The sequence below is a fragment of the Temnothorax nylanderi genome, unplaced genomic scaffold (genome assembly GCF_030848795.1).
Source record: "Temnothorax nylanderi isolate EJ_2023f unplaced genomic scaffold, tnyl_v1.0 TNYL_tig0024_pilon, whole genome shotgun sequence".
In the NCBI taxonomy this organism is placed as follows: domain Eukaryota; kingdom Metazoa; phylum Arthropoda; class Insecta; order Hymenoptera; family Formicidae; genus Temnothorax; species Temnothorax nylanderi.
In genome coordinates, this window is record NW_027249086.1 from 811,304 (window position 1) to 826,840 (window position 15,537).

A 15,537-nucleotide genomic window follows, 5' to 3' on the forward strand; every position below is an offset into this window, starting at 1 on the left:
AGAAACGTAATATCTTCTGCAATTTCATAAAATTTATTAATTTATTGATTCTTATCTCGTGCAAGCATATTGTATCTCAATACATGTAACGTGAACAAAAAATTCAAACCCAAGCTATATCGAATGAGCCTATTCATAACTTGATCGACTCAGCCGTCATTGAGATCCGAAAATCTCGGGTACTCGCAACTGGCCGGCTCGCGTAAAGCCCGGTCTACATAATTCATAATTCGCAGTTCACGAAACGCAAGATACACGCACAGTTTACATATCAATATAACTTCTATACACAGAGAAGTTAGATACATAGGGCGGTCTCGCACTACGCGTATCGCGTATACTTGGCGCGAGTCACTACCGTGTCGTCCGTGTCTCTTGATTATACAAAAAAAATTCAAGCTGATCGGATCATAATCATGATATACGCAAACATAAATATTTTACATTTTAAATGTTACCGGATGTTCTAGATGCTCTGAATATTGGAAACACGAGCACACGTGGTATTCATAGTCAATTAGCGAAACAGTTGCCCGTCAGCTCGTCCGGCTCGTCCTAAACGTACCCCACTGCCCACTGCATATTTATGTATCAGACCTGTGGTCAGGAGTCGGACGGTCTTAAACGCGCGCGTGTAAGAAGCACAGGCTTGGTCGGTTGCAGTCCGAGAGGAGACGATAATGACCTTCCACGGAGGAGCTGGCCGACGCGACGGAGTAGGAGGGCCTTTGACACACTTGACGCTCAGGTGAATTGTAACCGAGAACGGAGAAGTTCGTGGTTAGTGCGAACCGAGAGATTGAACGTAGCGCGTCTCGACGAACGAGATAAAAAGAGAGAAAGAAGGTGAAGCCTTTGAGACGAAACGGGTCAAAGGTGCACAGAGAAGAAGTCATATATTATGGTGATGTTGGTGATGCGACTGACGGTAGTCAGCATGACGATCGACGTCTGCGATGCAACGTGATCGCGGCGACAGAGCTTACGTGACTTACGTCCGATCGCGAAGAAGAGGATCATCGATGTCGCTAAGAGGTGGGAGAAGGTCACGGTAGAGTTTTCGGCCAGGAGAGAAAGAAGAGGGGGAAGATCAACGTTGAACGTTGAACAGCGACTCCAATAAGTAGGAAGGGCGTGTGACGACCACGGGTAGATACCAAAGAATCCGACGTGCACGTGGACCAGTGATGATGACCCTTTCGCGAAATCAAAAGTGTACCGGTTCTAGTTACTAAACAAGTAGTTGGTGCCGGTCATATATATTCAGAGCGTGCAGTGCTTCCGGCACGCTACCTCACACCTCTGGTCATAGTGGTCATACGTAAACAAAAGTCAAATAAAATATATATGCATGTACATTAAACGTACTTAAACCTCCGTAAGTGATCCTGAAGATGTATCGGGGAACGACATTAATCCTGTTGTGTCTCTCGATGACGCTATCGTACTCGGAGTTATTCAGTGCTGAGAAACTTAGGCTGTACGCGAAGCTTCTGAAATTTAACACATTAAATATCAACGAAACCGGAAACGAGCTCTGGCACGGGCTTTTCAGGGACTGCAACAAGAGAGTGACGTTTTCTTGCATACAAAAAAATGCGTACACATATCTCGATAATGCATTTATCGAAAGGGACAATATCACCGTCTTCGATGGTCTTGTACTTACGAAAAACAATATCACTTATGATACGTGTTCCAAGACAGAAAATCGTAACGATGTTGGCGAAAATCTCGTGGATATCGATACGAATGACTGTGATGAAAATAAAGCGGCCGAAGAAATAAAAACACAAGATCGGATGTTTAATGACGAATCGCCACTCGAAGAGATCACGAACGCTCTGCGACGAAAAACAGTGAAATTTTTGTCAACTCGTAATTATGAAATTCAACTTCCGCAGTTTTACTTTGAGGGTACTACGGTGAAGATAAGTCCGCGCGAAATAGACGAGAATGGCGCTCTTATCAGGATAGACTTTGGAACTAATGGTGTACAAGAGCAGGGACGAATTTTTAAGAAAATCAGTAAGGAAAATCAAATTCTCCAATATTTATTGTATTATTATTATTATTATTATTATTATTATTATTATTATTATTATTATTATTATTATTATTATTATTATTATTATTATTATTATTATTATTATTAGGGATATTAAGGATGGAGAATATAATGCCCCCCTCTTATTTTATTTTAGAGAAGTTCATAACGGCCAAATTGTTAACCAGCTTACTGGCGCTTCTTTTAATTATCAAGCTAATTAAAGTCAAGTTTCTATTCATAATTCCGTTCCTCTTCGGTGTGGGCGCTGCCAAGAAACTTTTCCTAAAACTGCTGCTGTTCTTCATTCCCGCATTCGCTCACATATTCAAGCTTTGCTCCAGCTACTATTCGAACCAAGGCCCCAAGTTCCATCACCATCATCATCAGGTACGTTTGTGATCTTCGCATCTCAGTTCTTTCGTATAAAATATTTTTATACAATATTAAATAATGTTAAAATAATCTAAATCTTTGTTTCAGGTAGCTCATCACCATCATCACGTGCCAGTTCCTGTACCTGTCCCAACGTTTTACGAGCATCCTCATCATGATACCACTTTAGACGGTTTCGCCGATTACAGCCATCCTCATCATATTCAGTACCGAAAGGATTTGGAAGAACTGAAGGAATGGGGTATCGAGCCTCTAAACGAACCCTACGAAGAATCCAGTCAACCTATAAATCGCGTAGTCCCGGCTCCGACCTCAGCTTCGGGGCCAGTGTATTCGGGCTCATACGGATTGCCTCAATATGCGCCGAACGTAAAGCCGATCGCGTCGTCTTATCTGGACAATTCGGTGGCGGCTAATGCTCACAACTTGGCCTATTCCGCATACCGACGACCCGTAGCACAGCCAACTTCCGCTGTATTCTCGATAAGTCCGGGCCTCATGCCCGGTGCAAAGGCACCGATGAAGAACCCTTACGCGGTATTTGCGCCGAACATACGCCCGATTCACCATCAGCCTCAAAGGTTCTTGACACCTGTCGCAAGTGCCAAGAGTTCCTCTATTTCGCGTCAGGACACGGAAGACGAATATTACGGGCCGATAATCGCTCGGCTGGAGGATATCTTCCGGCAGCTGAGATTCCATGAGGAGACGTGCAGAGAGATGCTCGTTTGCAGCATGTACAAAAATCCGGCGGGCTATTCGCCGCACAGTAACCTCGTGTCGAACGAACTCTCCAGGTATGAAGCGCAGTAGCAACTACGTGGCTTATCGATTAAATCGCGCATCACAAAGAGAAAGGTGGAGATCGCCCGCGCGCTCCGAATCACGTTAATCGGGTCATGTTGGTTTCTCTCTCTCTTTCTCTCTCTCTGTTTCTTTCTCTTTTCTTCATATCGTTCGTATTTGCCGTTTCTTAATGTCGGGAATGCGATTTCGCGCATCACGCTAGTCTTACCTAGGTATATAGCTTTGAGCATTGCGTCTTGCTTAGTATTTTATTAACAATTGGCATAATTTATGAAGATACTTTCAGTCAAGCCGACTACGCGACGGACCGGAAATATAGTACAGTTCCGTTGCATTTATGACGTTTGTCGAGTAACTCGCTTACGCATAATTGCAGTTTTTTGAAAAGTAAACTTTCTATCTAGGAGCAACAAAATTACGTTTCCAAGCAATGCGCATATATTATCGAATTATTCCGGTAATGAGCAAGGAAAACAACATGAATCGGGTCGACGCGGCTCGAAACAAGCACGTTAATTGAGACGTATAATCTCTCACTATGCTTTTTAACACAGAGTGCCTTTTGCGGATTGAATTAATTAAAAAAAATTTTATGTATTTTCAGAGATCCGCAAGAACTCAGGCGTGATATAACAGAAAGTACGTCCAGTCAAAAGTTCTACAGATATGTGAACGCAGCCAGACACGGTCAAGACGGTGGAGATTGCCTTAAAACGTATCCCTGTCATAGTAATGTTGAATAAATGTCCCGTAACGTAGAATTTATATCGACTCGCATAATCTGCAATTAAAATATAACAGATATTACAATCCTGTATAATACTGCTGGACATATATATATATATATATAGATTTGCTCAATGAGGCCGAAGAAATTACATTAGAAGCTCAGCGTCGTAACGTTGCGTAATATCTTTATAAGAAAGACCGACGATATACTGCCATGCATTAATTTATGAATACATGTATGAGACGTGTGTGAAGTTGTATGAACTCTAATTTTCCTATTAGAAAAAAAACTGGGGTGCTCTGCGAATAGCACCCGTCGTACTAATACTAGCAATTAATTTAGTTTATAAAATGCTGATCAATACGTTGAACGTAATATATCTTATTGTAATTTATGCCAATTTTTCAAATTTTATGACCGAATTTAGTAAGGAGTAAAATCGGTGAATTTTGTGATGGCGTGTCAAAGTTTTTATAGTTTATTGACGCGTTGTCAGCAAGATCACTGTCTCCAAGAATAATATCATTATTAGATATGATTAGATAATAAGATTCATACAATGTTGGATTATGTGGCATTTTATGAGTTAAGCGAGCTTTATAATTTTTAGATAATTTTTCATGTAATACAGAAATTCATGATATTCTATGAAATTATCGGGAAAAATTGTACTAATTTAATTGATTCCCCAGTAAGCAAGAAACGTCAAGAAACATTTCAACTACATTGTATTAATGTTAAAACGTTGCTGTAATGTAGTTAAAATGTTTCTTGATGTTTCTTGCTTACTGGGTCATATCCGGAAAACACAGATATCTTATAATTAAAAAAAGAAAAAATTTCTTTATTCGTGGAACGTAATATGACATAATTATTTCTTAATATTTATGTACAAAACAAACTAATTAGAGCATTTTATGATAAATTTATCTTCTTTATGATTACATACATACAATAGTATAAAAGATATTTAGATCCCGTTTTAATAAATTAAAAATATATTAAAAACATATTGCATTTTTGCATGATATGTGTGATGTTATGTAAAAATTAATTAAAAGGTTAGCATATAAGAGCTATTTATTTTGTTAGATAATTAATCAGCTGCTGTTATATATTCGGGTGCCATACCCAATAAATGTTAGTTAAACTTTATCTTAAATCTTCTAACTATACAAATATCGAAAAACAATGTAGAAAATGAACTTTTAATTATGTGGCCTAATCGTGTATATTAATTTATGCGCAATAAAATATTAAATCAATGTTTATACATATGTATCTTTATACATTATCCTTATATATATATCTACATGTTTATATTCAATATTTTCAGTAGCAAATCATTCTTAAGTGCCGACTTTTTAAATTAAAATAGTCTCAAAAATATTCTAAATATTCTATTTATTTGTTTCTTTCAAAAATTGCATGTGCAATTGTATGAGCGAGATAATTTCTCTCTCTCTCCCTCTCTCTTTCTTTCTGATAATAATAATGAAGAATATTTAAATTTATTTAATAAATTAGTTTAAATATATTATTGTATTATTATTCTATTTTCTGGTTGACAGAGTCATTAAAGAAATCATTGATTTTTTTTTAGTAAACATAAAAATAATATAAAAAATATATAATATCTTTCTCAAAATCATCATATTGTAAAATTACGTTCTCCCTACATCTTTTTCTACTTCTCTCTAGTAATTGTAAATATAACTATTTGTTTAATTTTATAAAGTATAAATATAATTATGTAAAAATATATGCTACAAATCAAAGTATCTATAATAAGTAAATAGAAGTTACTTATTTGGTTTCATCTATATTCACATTAAAAATGTTGAAGCGTTACGATTAAAAAAGGTGGACATGCAAAGTCCCGAAAAAAATGTGCCGAAATTTGAAAACTCAAACTCAAAATTTTGCAAGCAGAACAAGTAAGACTACTAATTATTCTTACCAACTTTTAGCTTTATTAGGAGACTCGTTTTTTTAATTTTTTTTCTTTATTTAATAATGTAGTCTAATAATTGTTTTTAATAATGTAATCTTACTCGTTCTGTTTTTAAAATCTCATTTTTTTAATTATTTGAGATATAGTAATTTTTCTCCCATTTTCCATAATACGACGTGTAATTTTATTATTTAATTTTCTCAATAATAAGCTTCCTGAACATTGCAGTCTCAAACTTTGACAGAATTTTTTTTATAATGAAATCTACAGAATCTATTTGGATTCAAAGAGTTTTCATTATTTTAGTCGCAACGTTTCAACATCCTTAAAATTAAAGTACTCAAAAATCCAAAAAAGGAAAAAATAAAATAAAAAGTTACTATATTTACAAATTTCGTTAAATTATAATTTTGCAATAAAAGTCACGAACTTATTGAAAAGTATTCTGAATAAGTATCATCTGAATACAGTTCACTGATGAACATAATCTAAAAACGGAAATGATATTTGGTGTAGAACTATAGACATTGAAATCGAAATCGTTCCAGAGGGACGAAAGCGCTCAGAGTCGTGAAAATACCGACACCCTAAATAATGAGGCTTTCTTCTTTTCTTTCAACCAGCCAGCAACACGTCCCTGATCAAAATTCATCGGTCGTACACGACTGCCATCAGCTATAAAACCCCGTTGACTTCGACCGTACTGGCATTCGGTCTTTAGTCTGGCGAATCGGTGATACCGCCATGAGGATTTTAACCACTTTTGTGTCAGTAGCCCTTCTGGCGATTCTCACTAGTGCGCAACAAATAGAAACTACCGTTGATGTTCTGCAAGAAATTTATCACAGGTAAATTATAATTTTTATATAATTCTAATTATTAATAATTATTTGTGTTAAATTAAACTAAAATGTCAAGATTAAAATAGTAATATCTTAGAAATATTTAATGCTCTTTTTACTAAGCCTATACGAATTTGAAATGTTTCAGATGCGTAGATAGCGAATCCATGTTATCTTGCGTTAAACCGAAAGTGTTGGCTTACATCACCGATGCCGTGAAACAAGACAGATTAGCAATTACGGAGGATTTGGCAGTAGTTAAATCCCGCGACGCCCCAGAGCATAAGGTGGAAGATTATTTACCCTCACAATTTGACGCCGCAGATCCATCCAAGAGAAAACTCCTGCGAACATTGATGCTCGAGAAATTGGACGCGTATTTGGCAAGCCATCAGCTTGAGGCTAAACTACCAGCAGTGATTGTAGGATCCAATATTGTCCCCAGATCCTTAGTCGACAACATGCCAAAGAGTCTTACAATCTCTCTTAGTGACTCTTCTAATGAACAAGGTAACTTAATAACAAATAGTACGAATACTGGTGTTCACATTTTTTTATTTACAATCTGCATTTATATAAACTGATAGATAACTATGAAAGAAAAATAACTATGAATAAGTAATATCTGTTAAGACTGCAAGATTTCTTGACAAACGTTTTAAGTAGAGTTTCTTTGTATTTGCAGGTCGCGGTTTCGTCAAGAAGGTGATGATACCGTTCCTTCTTGGTCTCAAGTTCAAAGCCACCGCTTTGGTACCTCTTGCTCTCGGTCTCATCGCTTTGAAAACGTGGAAGGCACTGACTTTGGGTCTTTTATCATTGGTTCTCAGCGGAGCGATGGTGATCTTCAAGTTGACTAAACCGAAAGTCGCTTACGAGGTTGTTCACTATGGACACCCACCTATAGAACACCCCCCTCATTGGGACACCGCACCCCACGGACCTTACAAGGCCTATAGGAAATAGAACGATGTATAACAAGATTGATTGTTTTATCGCGATTGTATAGATTTACCTATTTATTCATTGTTAGTTCCACCTACATTATTTATGTAAACTTTTACATTATTTCATCAAATAAACTTTGCCGCTACTTTCATCTCAACATTCTGTTTTAATATTTTATAAACTATTATTTTCTTCAGATGTAAGAACGCTATCGTTCCAACAGTGAATACATCTTACAAAAGAATAATAAACAAATATGAAAGTATTAATAAGTTTCAAAATTGAAAAAGTAATTCTTCCTTTGGCGCCTTCTCTCTCTTAACATATCGATGTGTAATTTGAATAAATGAACTATTATTAGAACCAATACAATAATTTCATATAGAGATTATATATGTATAGTAAATTAGCATAATATATAGAAATGCGTAAATACATTAAAAAATATTAAGATAGAATTTTTTAAACAATTTTACATGCACAGATTTGTTAGTTTATGTAATCTGTACTATCGAATTGTTTTCAATTCTCATAAATATTGAAAAATGCCGTATCTCTAGAAAAAGATAGATATCTGTGGTAATACAGGGATTGCAGTTCATGGAATGTTTGTTGGTGCACGCAAATATTTGTTACTTTTCTAATAAACGGACTAAAACGAATAGATTAATTGTAGAAAATGCGAAATATATTGATCGACATTTTATCGGGTAAACGGCCTAAATGTTTATGCAAACTTGACCCAAAATTCTAGTTGTCGTTTCATTGTTATGATAAAGAAGAAGTCGGGCAGGAAGACAGAAATGTCTTCAATAGTACCCTATGCGCATTCTCGCGCGAGAAACTCGCACGCAACGCGCATTACTGATGTACCCTGAACTGTTTTCCTTTAGGTTCGATCAGGAGCTACAATTTAATTAGGTCTGACAGGGTGAAATTAGTAGTGTCTAGAGATCGGGTTAACGACATAAGGAAACGTGAAGAGAACATGAAGAGACAAGAGGGAGTTTTAACGGGGCAGTCGTGTGGAAAGTTATGATCGTGCTATGAATGAACGATTGACTCAATGCCAATGTTATGACGACTTTGGTGTCAAGGATAAAGGACTCTTACTACGTATATATGATTTCCGATTGTATGCTATAAAGAAGAACGACTAAAAAGATTAAATAATCAAATATAATTTAGGATAAAAAATTTTCACTTATTTCTCTTTCTTTAACTTTTCCTTTTGCCTGATACAGAATCAAGATTAATTATCGTTACATGTGCCTGAATCATAAATACTAATTACAATAATTAATTATCAATTTCTCGTATGCCATTCTGCATTCAAATCATTAGACGAATTGCTACGCACGTCGAAAAATCAATCATTAAAGAATGACTTAATAAATTATTTAAGTAGGTAATATTGCTTTTAAAATAACAAAGATATTTAAATAATCTGATTACGCATTATTACATCAATTTTTTGTGTATATGTGGTCTATTTCTAAAAAATAATTATGTACTTTAATTTATTCTTGTCTTCTTGTAAAATTTTAATTTTATCCAATAATAAAGCTCTGTATAATGTCCTAGAAAACCTTTGTAAGATTAGACTTCTTTCCTCCAAACGTTTCTAATAACTTTTTTCAAAATTCCGCTCTCACCTGTAATGAATCAAGTCTAATTACAAAATCCGACTGCGTTCGTAATAAAAAATTTAGTTTCAAGCCATGCTTCAAAAATATTCCACGAGCGACTACCGTCGCAAGTGGGTCTTCTGATATCGTTCGTGGAAAGCAAACTACTGTTCATTAATATCATAGATTCCATCGCGTTTCATGAGCGAAATGTATGACCTATCGGGGCCGCCGCGCCACCCCGATTCGACGTCGCGTGCCGTATGTCGCGCGATCTCACGCTCGCCCGGTTTATCCTCCCTCATTAGGTAGTCGCGGCATGATCTGTAGCGAGGCCTCAATAATCGAAGACCATACTGAACGAAAAGAAAATCCACACCCGGATGGAAGTGGGGGAGTATTCGGGATCGCCGCTACGCGACTCTTCAACGTGCGTTGTGCGATTCGACGATAGGCCTTCGTATAAATACCGTACTGCCCAACCCATTGGCATCAGTCGTCGTGCCGCGATCGTCCTCATTCATTATCCACGAACAAGTGCATAGCGCGAATTTTCCCCAAGAGTCTTCACGAACGGATATACCCCCTGCTAACGCCATGAAGTTTTTCATCCTATGCGGCCTACTAGCGTTGGCCGCTGCGCAACCAGCCAAGAATGAAAACTGGAAGAATGCCATGGACGAGATGGTAGATCAGTCTAGGTCTGAATGTTCGCAGAAGAACGATGAGATCGCTTGCATGAAGTTCAAGGTGTTTAACCTGATCGACCAAATCTTCAGTAAGGATAACTTTAAGGTAAGTATCGGTAATATTTTTTAAATATTACTCAATGATACGGTAGAGTTTCCTTAGTTTCAATTTACTATTTTTAATTTCTTTTCGTTTTGTTTAGTAAAATTGCATAAATTTCTTATGTATAGAATAGAAATATTTTGCTTTAATAAATCTGCCGACCTTTATCTATCTTTATTTTTGCAGATTTCCGAAACGGTGGAAGTTACACGTAACTCATACCCCATCGAAGCGACGTCTGCTCGTAGCGAGAGTTCTTTTCTCGATACCGTACAATCTTACTTGGCCTCTCACGACGTGACCTTTAAACTGCCGCTAGACTCCACCGTGAAGGTGAGCTCGCGCGATATCGAAGATGATCAGCTCACCTTCAACATCAAGTTCGGCCAGGGCCGTGCCGTCGATGAGGCTCGTAGATCCAAGCTGAAGAAAGTCATCATCCCTATCCTCGTGTTCGTCTTGCTGAAGGCGATGACTCTGATCCCTCTGGCCATCGGTGTGCTCGGTTTGAAGGCCTGGAACGCCCTGCAGCTCTCATTCTTCAGCTTCATCGTGGCCGTCGGCATGGCCATCTTTCAACTCTGCAAAAAAATTGCCGCCGATACCCACGCTGCGCCCATTGCTCACGGATGGGACTATCAAACTCAGTACAGATCTTTCCAGGATCAGGATCAACTCTCGACATCGCAACTTGCGCACAATCTCGCATACACCGCTCATGCACAACCTTAATGTCACTCTCGGTCTCTGTAGATGCTTTTGTAAAATACCTAGCTTCCTATTTTTACTATCTATTTAATAAATTATTATTGCAAGTCATTTCAACCTATGCTTATTTGCAAACCTGCTTTCCCGATGCCGCTTGTCGTTCGATGCTAAAATTTATTTAAGGAAAAAGGAGATTAGTTAAATTAATGTTAATACATTGCAGTTTCCAATCAATATACTTTTTTACAAAATTAGATAATAAGCCTTATAAATAATATATAATATATATATATATAAAATAAAAGTAGAGATAGTACAATTTGTGCCATATATGAAGAAAAAGATATGAAGAATAAATTTAAACTTGGTTTGAAACTTATTTGTTATTAAAACATTTAAATGTGTTTAAAATTTAAAAAAATTTAAAATATTGTTTTAAGCTTGTCTATTTTTTCTTTTTTACGTATACAAACTAGTAATTTTTTAAATTAATTTAATAATAGATATTTTCAAGCATTTATAAAAATAGAAAGTCAGATGAACATTTTATCTAGACTATACTCTGTTTTTATGGTTGATTTAGCAATATGCCTTAGAAAAAAGTTTTTAATTTTACATCTTTAAGATTTGTGTGATATACTTTATCACCTTCATTTCTGTAACACATTGTTTAATTATCTTTCTTTTCTATATTTAAAGGAATGCTTACATTTTTAATCAATCGAAACTTTATAGGATATTTAAAGAAGTCCTACACGTACACACTTATATGCGAATGTGATCACTTTCGTTCCTTACGAAAGTTGATTGGAGAAATCACCACTTTAAAAGAGTCATTTCACTATTTTAACATATTACGTGACTTGCAATTTCCATGAAAACGAGAAAATCTATATGTACATCATACGTGCAACTAAGTATCACTTTATATGTTATGTTTAGCTATTTGCATTAACGTTCACATCATGTCACATCCATATGTATTCTGATATAAATTAGTATATTTTGGAAAATAAAAGACTTATAATAAATTAAAATAAATAAAAATAACTAAATTAAGATTTCAGTTTGTACTTATATCTAGTTATGTTGTTACTATATATTATAATGTAACAATTATTATTTTTTACAGCTGTCCTTATTTACCACTTTAATTAATAAAATCTGTTCAAACATACGTAACAAATAGCGCAGCAATAAATCTCTTTTTATCTCTTTTTATTGCCATCTTATTTTAATTTAAAAACAGAAATAAATGTCACAACAAAGTATCGAAGTACGTTTTTTATCTTTATTAGAGAAAATAAATATATCTCATAAATGGCACGAAATCAGTTCTGAAAAGAAAATAACGTCATTTTATAAATTGATATTTAGAAAAAAAATTGCCATCGATATTTTTTTAAAAAGAAGTTAAAATAACGTAGTAGCATTTTGAGTGCATAATGTATAGTTTCTAATTTTTTTATGAGAAAAATCTTATCTTTTTTTAACACTATAACAAAATTTACACTTATCCTGGTTTCTCCATAAATGTCATTGCCGTTCATAATGTCATATGCACGGAGCAAGTGTTACAGCATTATAACAGTAGCGTATAAATCATCGTAATTCAATGTTACAATCAATTAGAGGAGATGCCATTTTTGGTCGGACTAAATATTAATAGCCTAATAATAATATTTCTGTGTGAATTTAGTATACTTTTCCCAACTCAATAAACTACCGATTATTTGTCTTAAAACACAGTTTCTTGTTGGAACAGTAAATCCATCCACTTAAATCGATAATTTATTTAACTTGTAATGTTAATAAGCATCCTTTTAAAATCACTGTAAAGAATTTATAGTGAAAAATATCACCCCAGCCAGAGTTCGAACTCGAACCTAGACCTCTCTACAATCCGTGACGGATGTTGAAGATGGCATCTTGTCTAATTGATTGTAATTGTAAGATTCATATCGGTCCAGTTTCACTTATTAATGTAAAACGTAAAACAATGTGTTGCATCGTAACTCTAGAATAGCAGTAGGTATCGTATCCTTTTAAATCATCGTATGCGCGCATATACGCATGACTTGCGATTTTCTGGAGTGTTACAGCGACAACAGTTACTCATTCTGTTAAATCATAGAAGGCATACGGGCCGCGAAACGGCCGCGGCGCCTGGCAGTTTACGACGAGTCAAGTGAGTCAAGTGAGACTCGCAAAGGCGAAGAGACGCGAGACGCAAGTTCCGTTTCCCGTATGCGTTGCATGCCATCGTGTACGACGTACGCGACGTACAACAATCGATACATATACACGCGTGAGTGAATGAGCATGAGGGAGGTTCGAGGGGGATTGGAGGTACGACACTCTATGCCAGTGAAATTTGAATAATTTCCCTTTAATCGTAGATTCCCGGCATGCGCGACCGAATAACATAGATTCATAGGGGGACAAATTAAATAAAAGGGACGAGCCACTCCTCCGTCAGTCGCAGTTCGATTGCCGATGATCGCTCGCTCGCACGGGTGGACGATCGATCGCTTTTATTGACACGCGGTATTGCGAGAACGGCGAGTGGAATCTATACGAGACGAAGAAGAAGAAGAAGAAGAAAAACGCGGGCGACTCGAATAATCTTCTACAAAACGTCGAAGAAAGGAAAAGGATACCGACATGCGACTGATAGTATCAGTAGGCGTGATCGTTCTATTGGTTGGATCTTGCACAGCCAATCAGAACTTTCTGACAAATTCTTTGAACGAATGTATAAAGACAGAATCCTGGACATCTTGTTTGAAGCATCAAGTTTTGGCTTATCTGGATAACAAACTGGGAACCACCACGGAAGCGAGATCGCTCGAAACCGTCGACGAAGCAATCGTTGCCAGGACCTTCAAGTATTTAAAGAGTTTCGATTACGGAGTTGATTTACCTTTCGTCGATGCTAGTTTGAAGTACAGACCTAACAGGAGCCTGACAGACCTTGACATCGAATTCAAGGACAATGACGTAGCTACCAGTCAAGCTCGAGGACTTTTGAAGAAGAAGCTCCTACTACCGTTTTTGCTGCTGTTGAAGTTGAAGTTGAAGGCTCTAATGCCCATCTTTGTCGCCATTATTGGACTAAAAGCGCTAAAGGCTCTGGTCTTGTCGAAGCTTGCTCTTCTTATCGTGATTGGATTTGTTGCTATGCAACTCTTCAAGAAAGGTGGCATGATGATGCCGATGGGTACGTTTATATATCCTTAATAAATCCTTCCAGTACCTCTCTAATATTCAATATAAAAGTAATTTTTTACATTTATAATAAAAATTACAGGTAGTTATATATTGTTACTTCTAAAATAATTTTATTTTTCTTAACTCATTTATACAAAATAATTTCACTTTTTTCTATAAAAAATATGTACTATTTTATTTATTTAAAAATATTAATTTAATTTATTATAACATTTCAATAAATTAATTATTAAATAAAAAAAAAGATATTACATAAAGATTTCTATTAAATTTTGGAGAATAATTGCAGCACGAAGGAAAATTTCACATTTGCACTGCGTAACTTTGATGGAATGCATAAAAAGTGAAATTTTTACGATTGTAGGAATGTCCATGGAACCGGCATCAACCTATGGTGCTCCACCTATGCTCTCTACGACGTCGAGCTATGACCCCGTCAATACGTGGGACGGCAGTGGTCCTTATTCCCGCGTTTGGACGCCGACCAATGGTGTGGAAGCCCAAAATCTTGCTTATAGCTATTACTCGCCCGGCAGCAGCTCCAGCTCAGTAGGATCCTCTTCGTCGTCCTCATCTTCAAGCAGCTCAACGAACTACAACTGAACTCGTTCTAATGTCCCACTAACGACGCATCGATCAATTGTCCGATGTTGCCCTCGTAAACGCATTCCCCATCGTACGTCGGCAAATAAGATACGACCAAAGAAACGCACGCCAAATAATCAAGTAGCTCACTGACGATCGATGCTGACGCGACGTCAGTTTCGTTCAAATTCAAAGACTGTCGGGTTCGTGCTGACTATAATCGTAGAATCGTTTTATCGGTTCAACAAAACTCGCATCGAGCTCGACGGATTTGTTAGCTTATCGAAAAATTAGTTGCGCTAATTAAATTTTTGATTAAGTTTAAGAATCCACAATATTCCCTTTAAGTCTGACATTCGGAATATGTTGGCAAATAGAATTAAATTAAATTTTCTTTTTGGAGAATTATATAGAATATCGATAAGACCGTTCATCATCTTTGCATGCATTAAAGTGTAAGTAAAAGATATTGACAATTACATTGTCAATATGTTGTCGAATATATTTGCAAGGCAATACAAAATTATTTCTTCGGTGGATATTGATTATTTATTTTTCGTGTGACAATTATTTATTATTACCTTCGCGTTTGTTAATAAAAGCATTTTTTGTAAAGTAAATTGATATTTCACATATATTTATTCTCTTCCTAGTTTTATTTCTATGGAATTTCTTTAATATTCTCAAATTAAATATGACAAATAAATAAATTAAATATAATTCTTAAAAATTTAATTATTTTAGATAAGTCATATATTGTATAATTAAATAGACTATATTGTATAATTAAATCTCTCATAAGATTCATCAAGCCCCTGTAAGATGTTTGCTATGCCACAGTGTATGTAAAATCTGTTGCCATTCCTTTA

At 35.9% G+C, this 15,537-nt stretch overlaps 4 protein-coding genes across 4 annotated transcripts; all 4 read left to right on the plus strand.

The window, feature by feature from the left end:
- Positions 1-1,391: 1,391 nt before the first annotated feature.
- On the plus strand, positions 1,392-5,251 carry Osi17 (DUF1676 domain-containing protein Osi17). Its single transcript, XM_071700927.1, has 4 exons — positions 1,392-2,028; positions 2,205-2,437; positions 2,531-3,240; positions 3,855-5,251. Exons 1-4 carry the CDS (start codon positions 1,395-1,397, stop codon positions 3,991-3,993), a joined length of 1,716 nt encoding a protein of 571 aa, XP_071557028.1. The 5' UTR covers positions 1,392-1,394; the 3' UTR covers positions 3,994-5,251.
- A 1,427-nt stretch (positions 5,252-6,678) lies between these two features.
- On the plus strand, positions 6,679-7,881 carry Osi18 (DUF1676 domain-containing protein Osi18). The gene is made up of 3 exons (XM_071700928.1): positions 6,679-6,782; positions 6,925-7,286; positions 7,462-7,881. The coding sequence occupies exons 1-3, from the start codon at positions 6,679-6,681 to the stop codon at positions 7,740-7,742; spliced, it is 747 nt and encodes a 248-aa protein (XP_071557029.1). The 3' UTR covers positions 7,743-7,881.
- A 2,068-nt stretch (positions 7,882-9,949) lies between these two features.
- On the plus strand, positions 9,950-10,876 carry Osi19 (DUF1676 domain-containing protein Osi19). The gene is made up of 2 exons (XM_071701248.1): positions 9,950-10,147; positions 10,331-10,876. Exons 1-2 carry the CDS (start codon positions 9,950-9,952, stop codon positions 10,874-10,876), a joined length of 744 nt encoding a protein of 247 aa, XP_071557349.1.
- Positions 10,877-13,170: 2,294 nt separating this feature from the next.
- Osi20 (DUF1676 domain-containing protein Osi20) lies at positions 13,171-15,288 on the plus strand. Its single transcript, XM_071700929.1, has 2 exons — positions 13,171-14,072; positions 14,448-15,288. Exons 1-2 carry the CDS (start codon positions 13,517-13,519, stop codon positions 14,684-14,686), a joined length of 795 nt encoding a protein of 264 aa, XP_071557030.1. The 5' UTR covers positions 13,171-13,516; the 3' UTR covers positions 14,687-15,288.
- Positions 15,289-15,537: the final 249 nt, after the last annotated feature.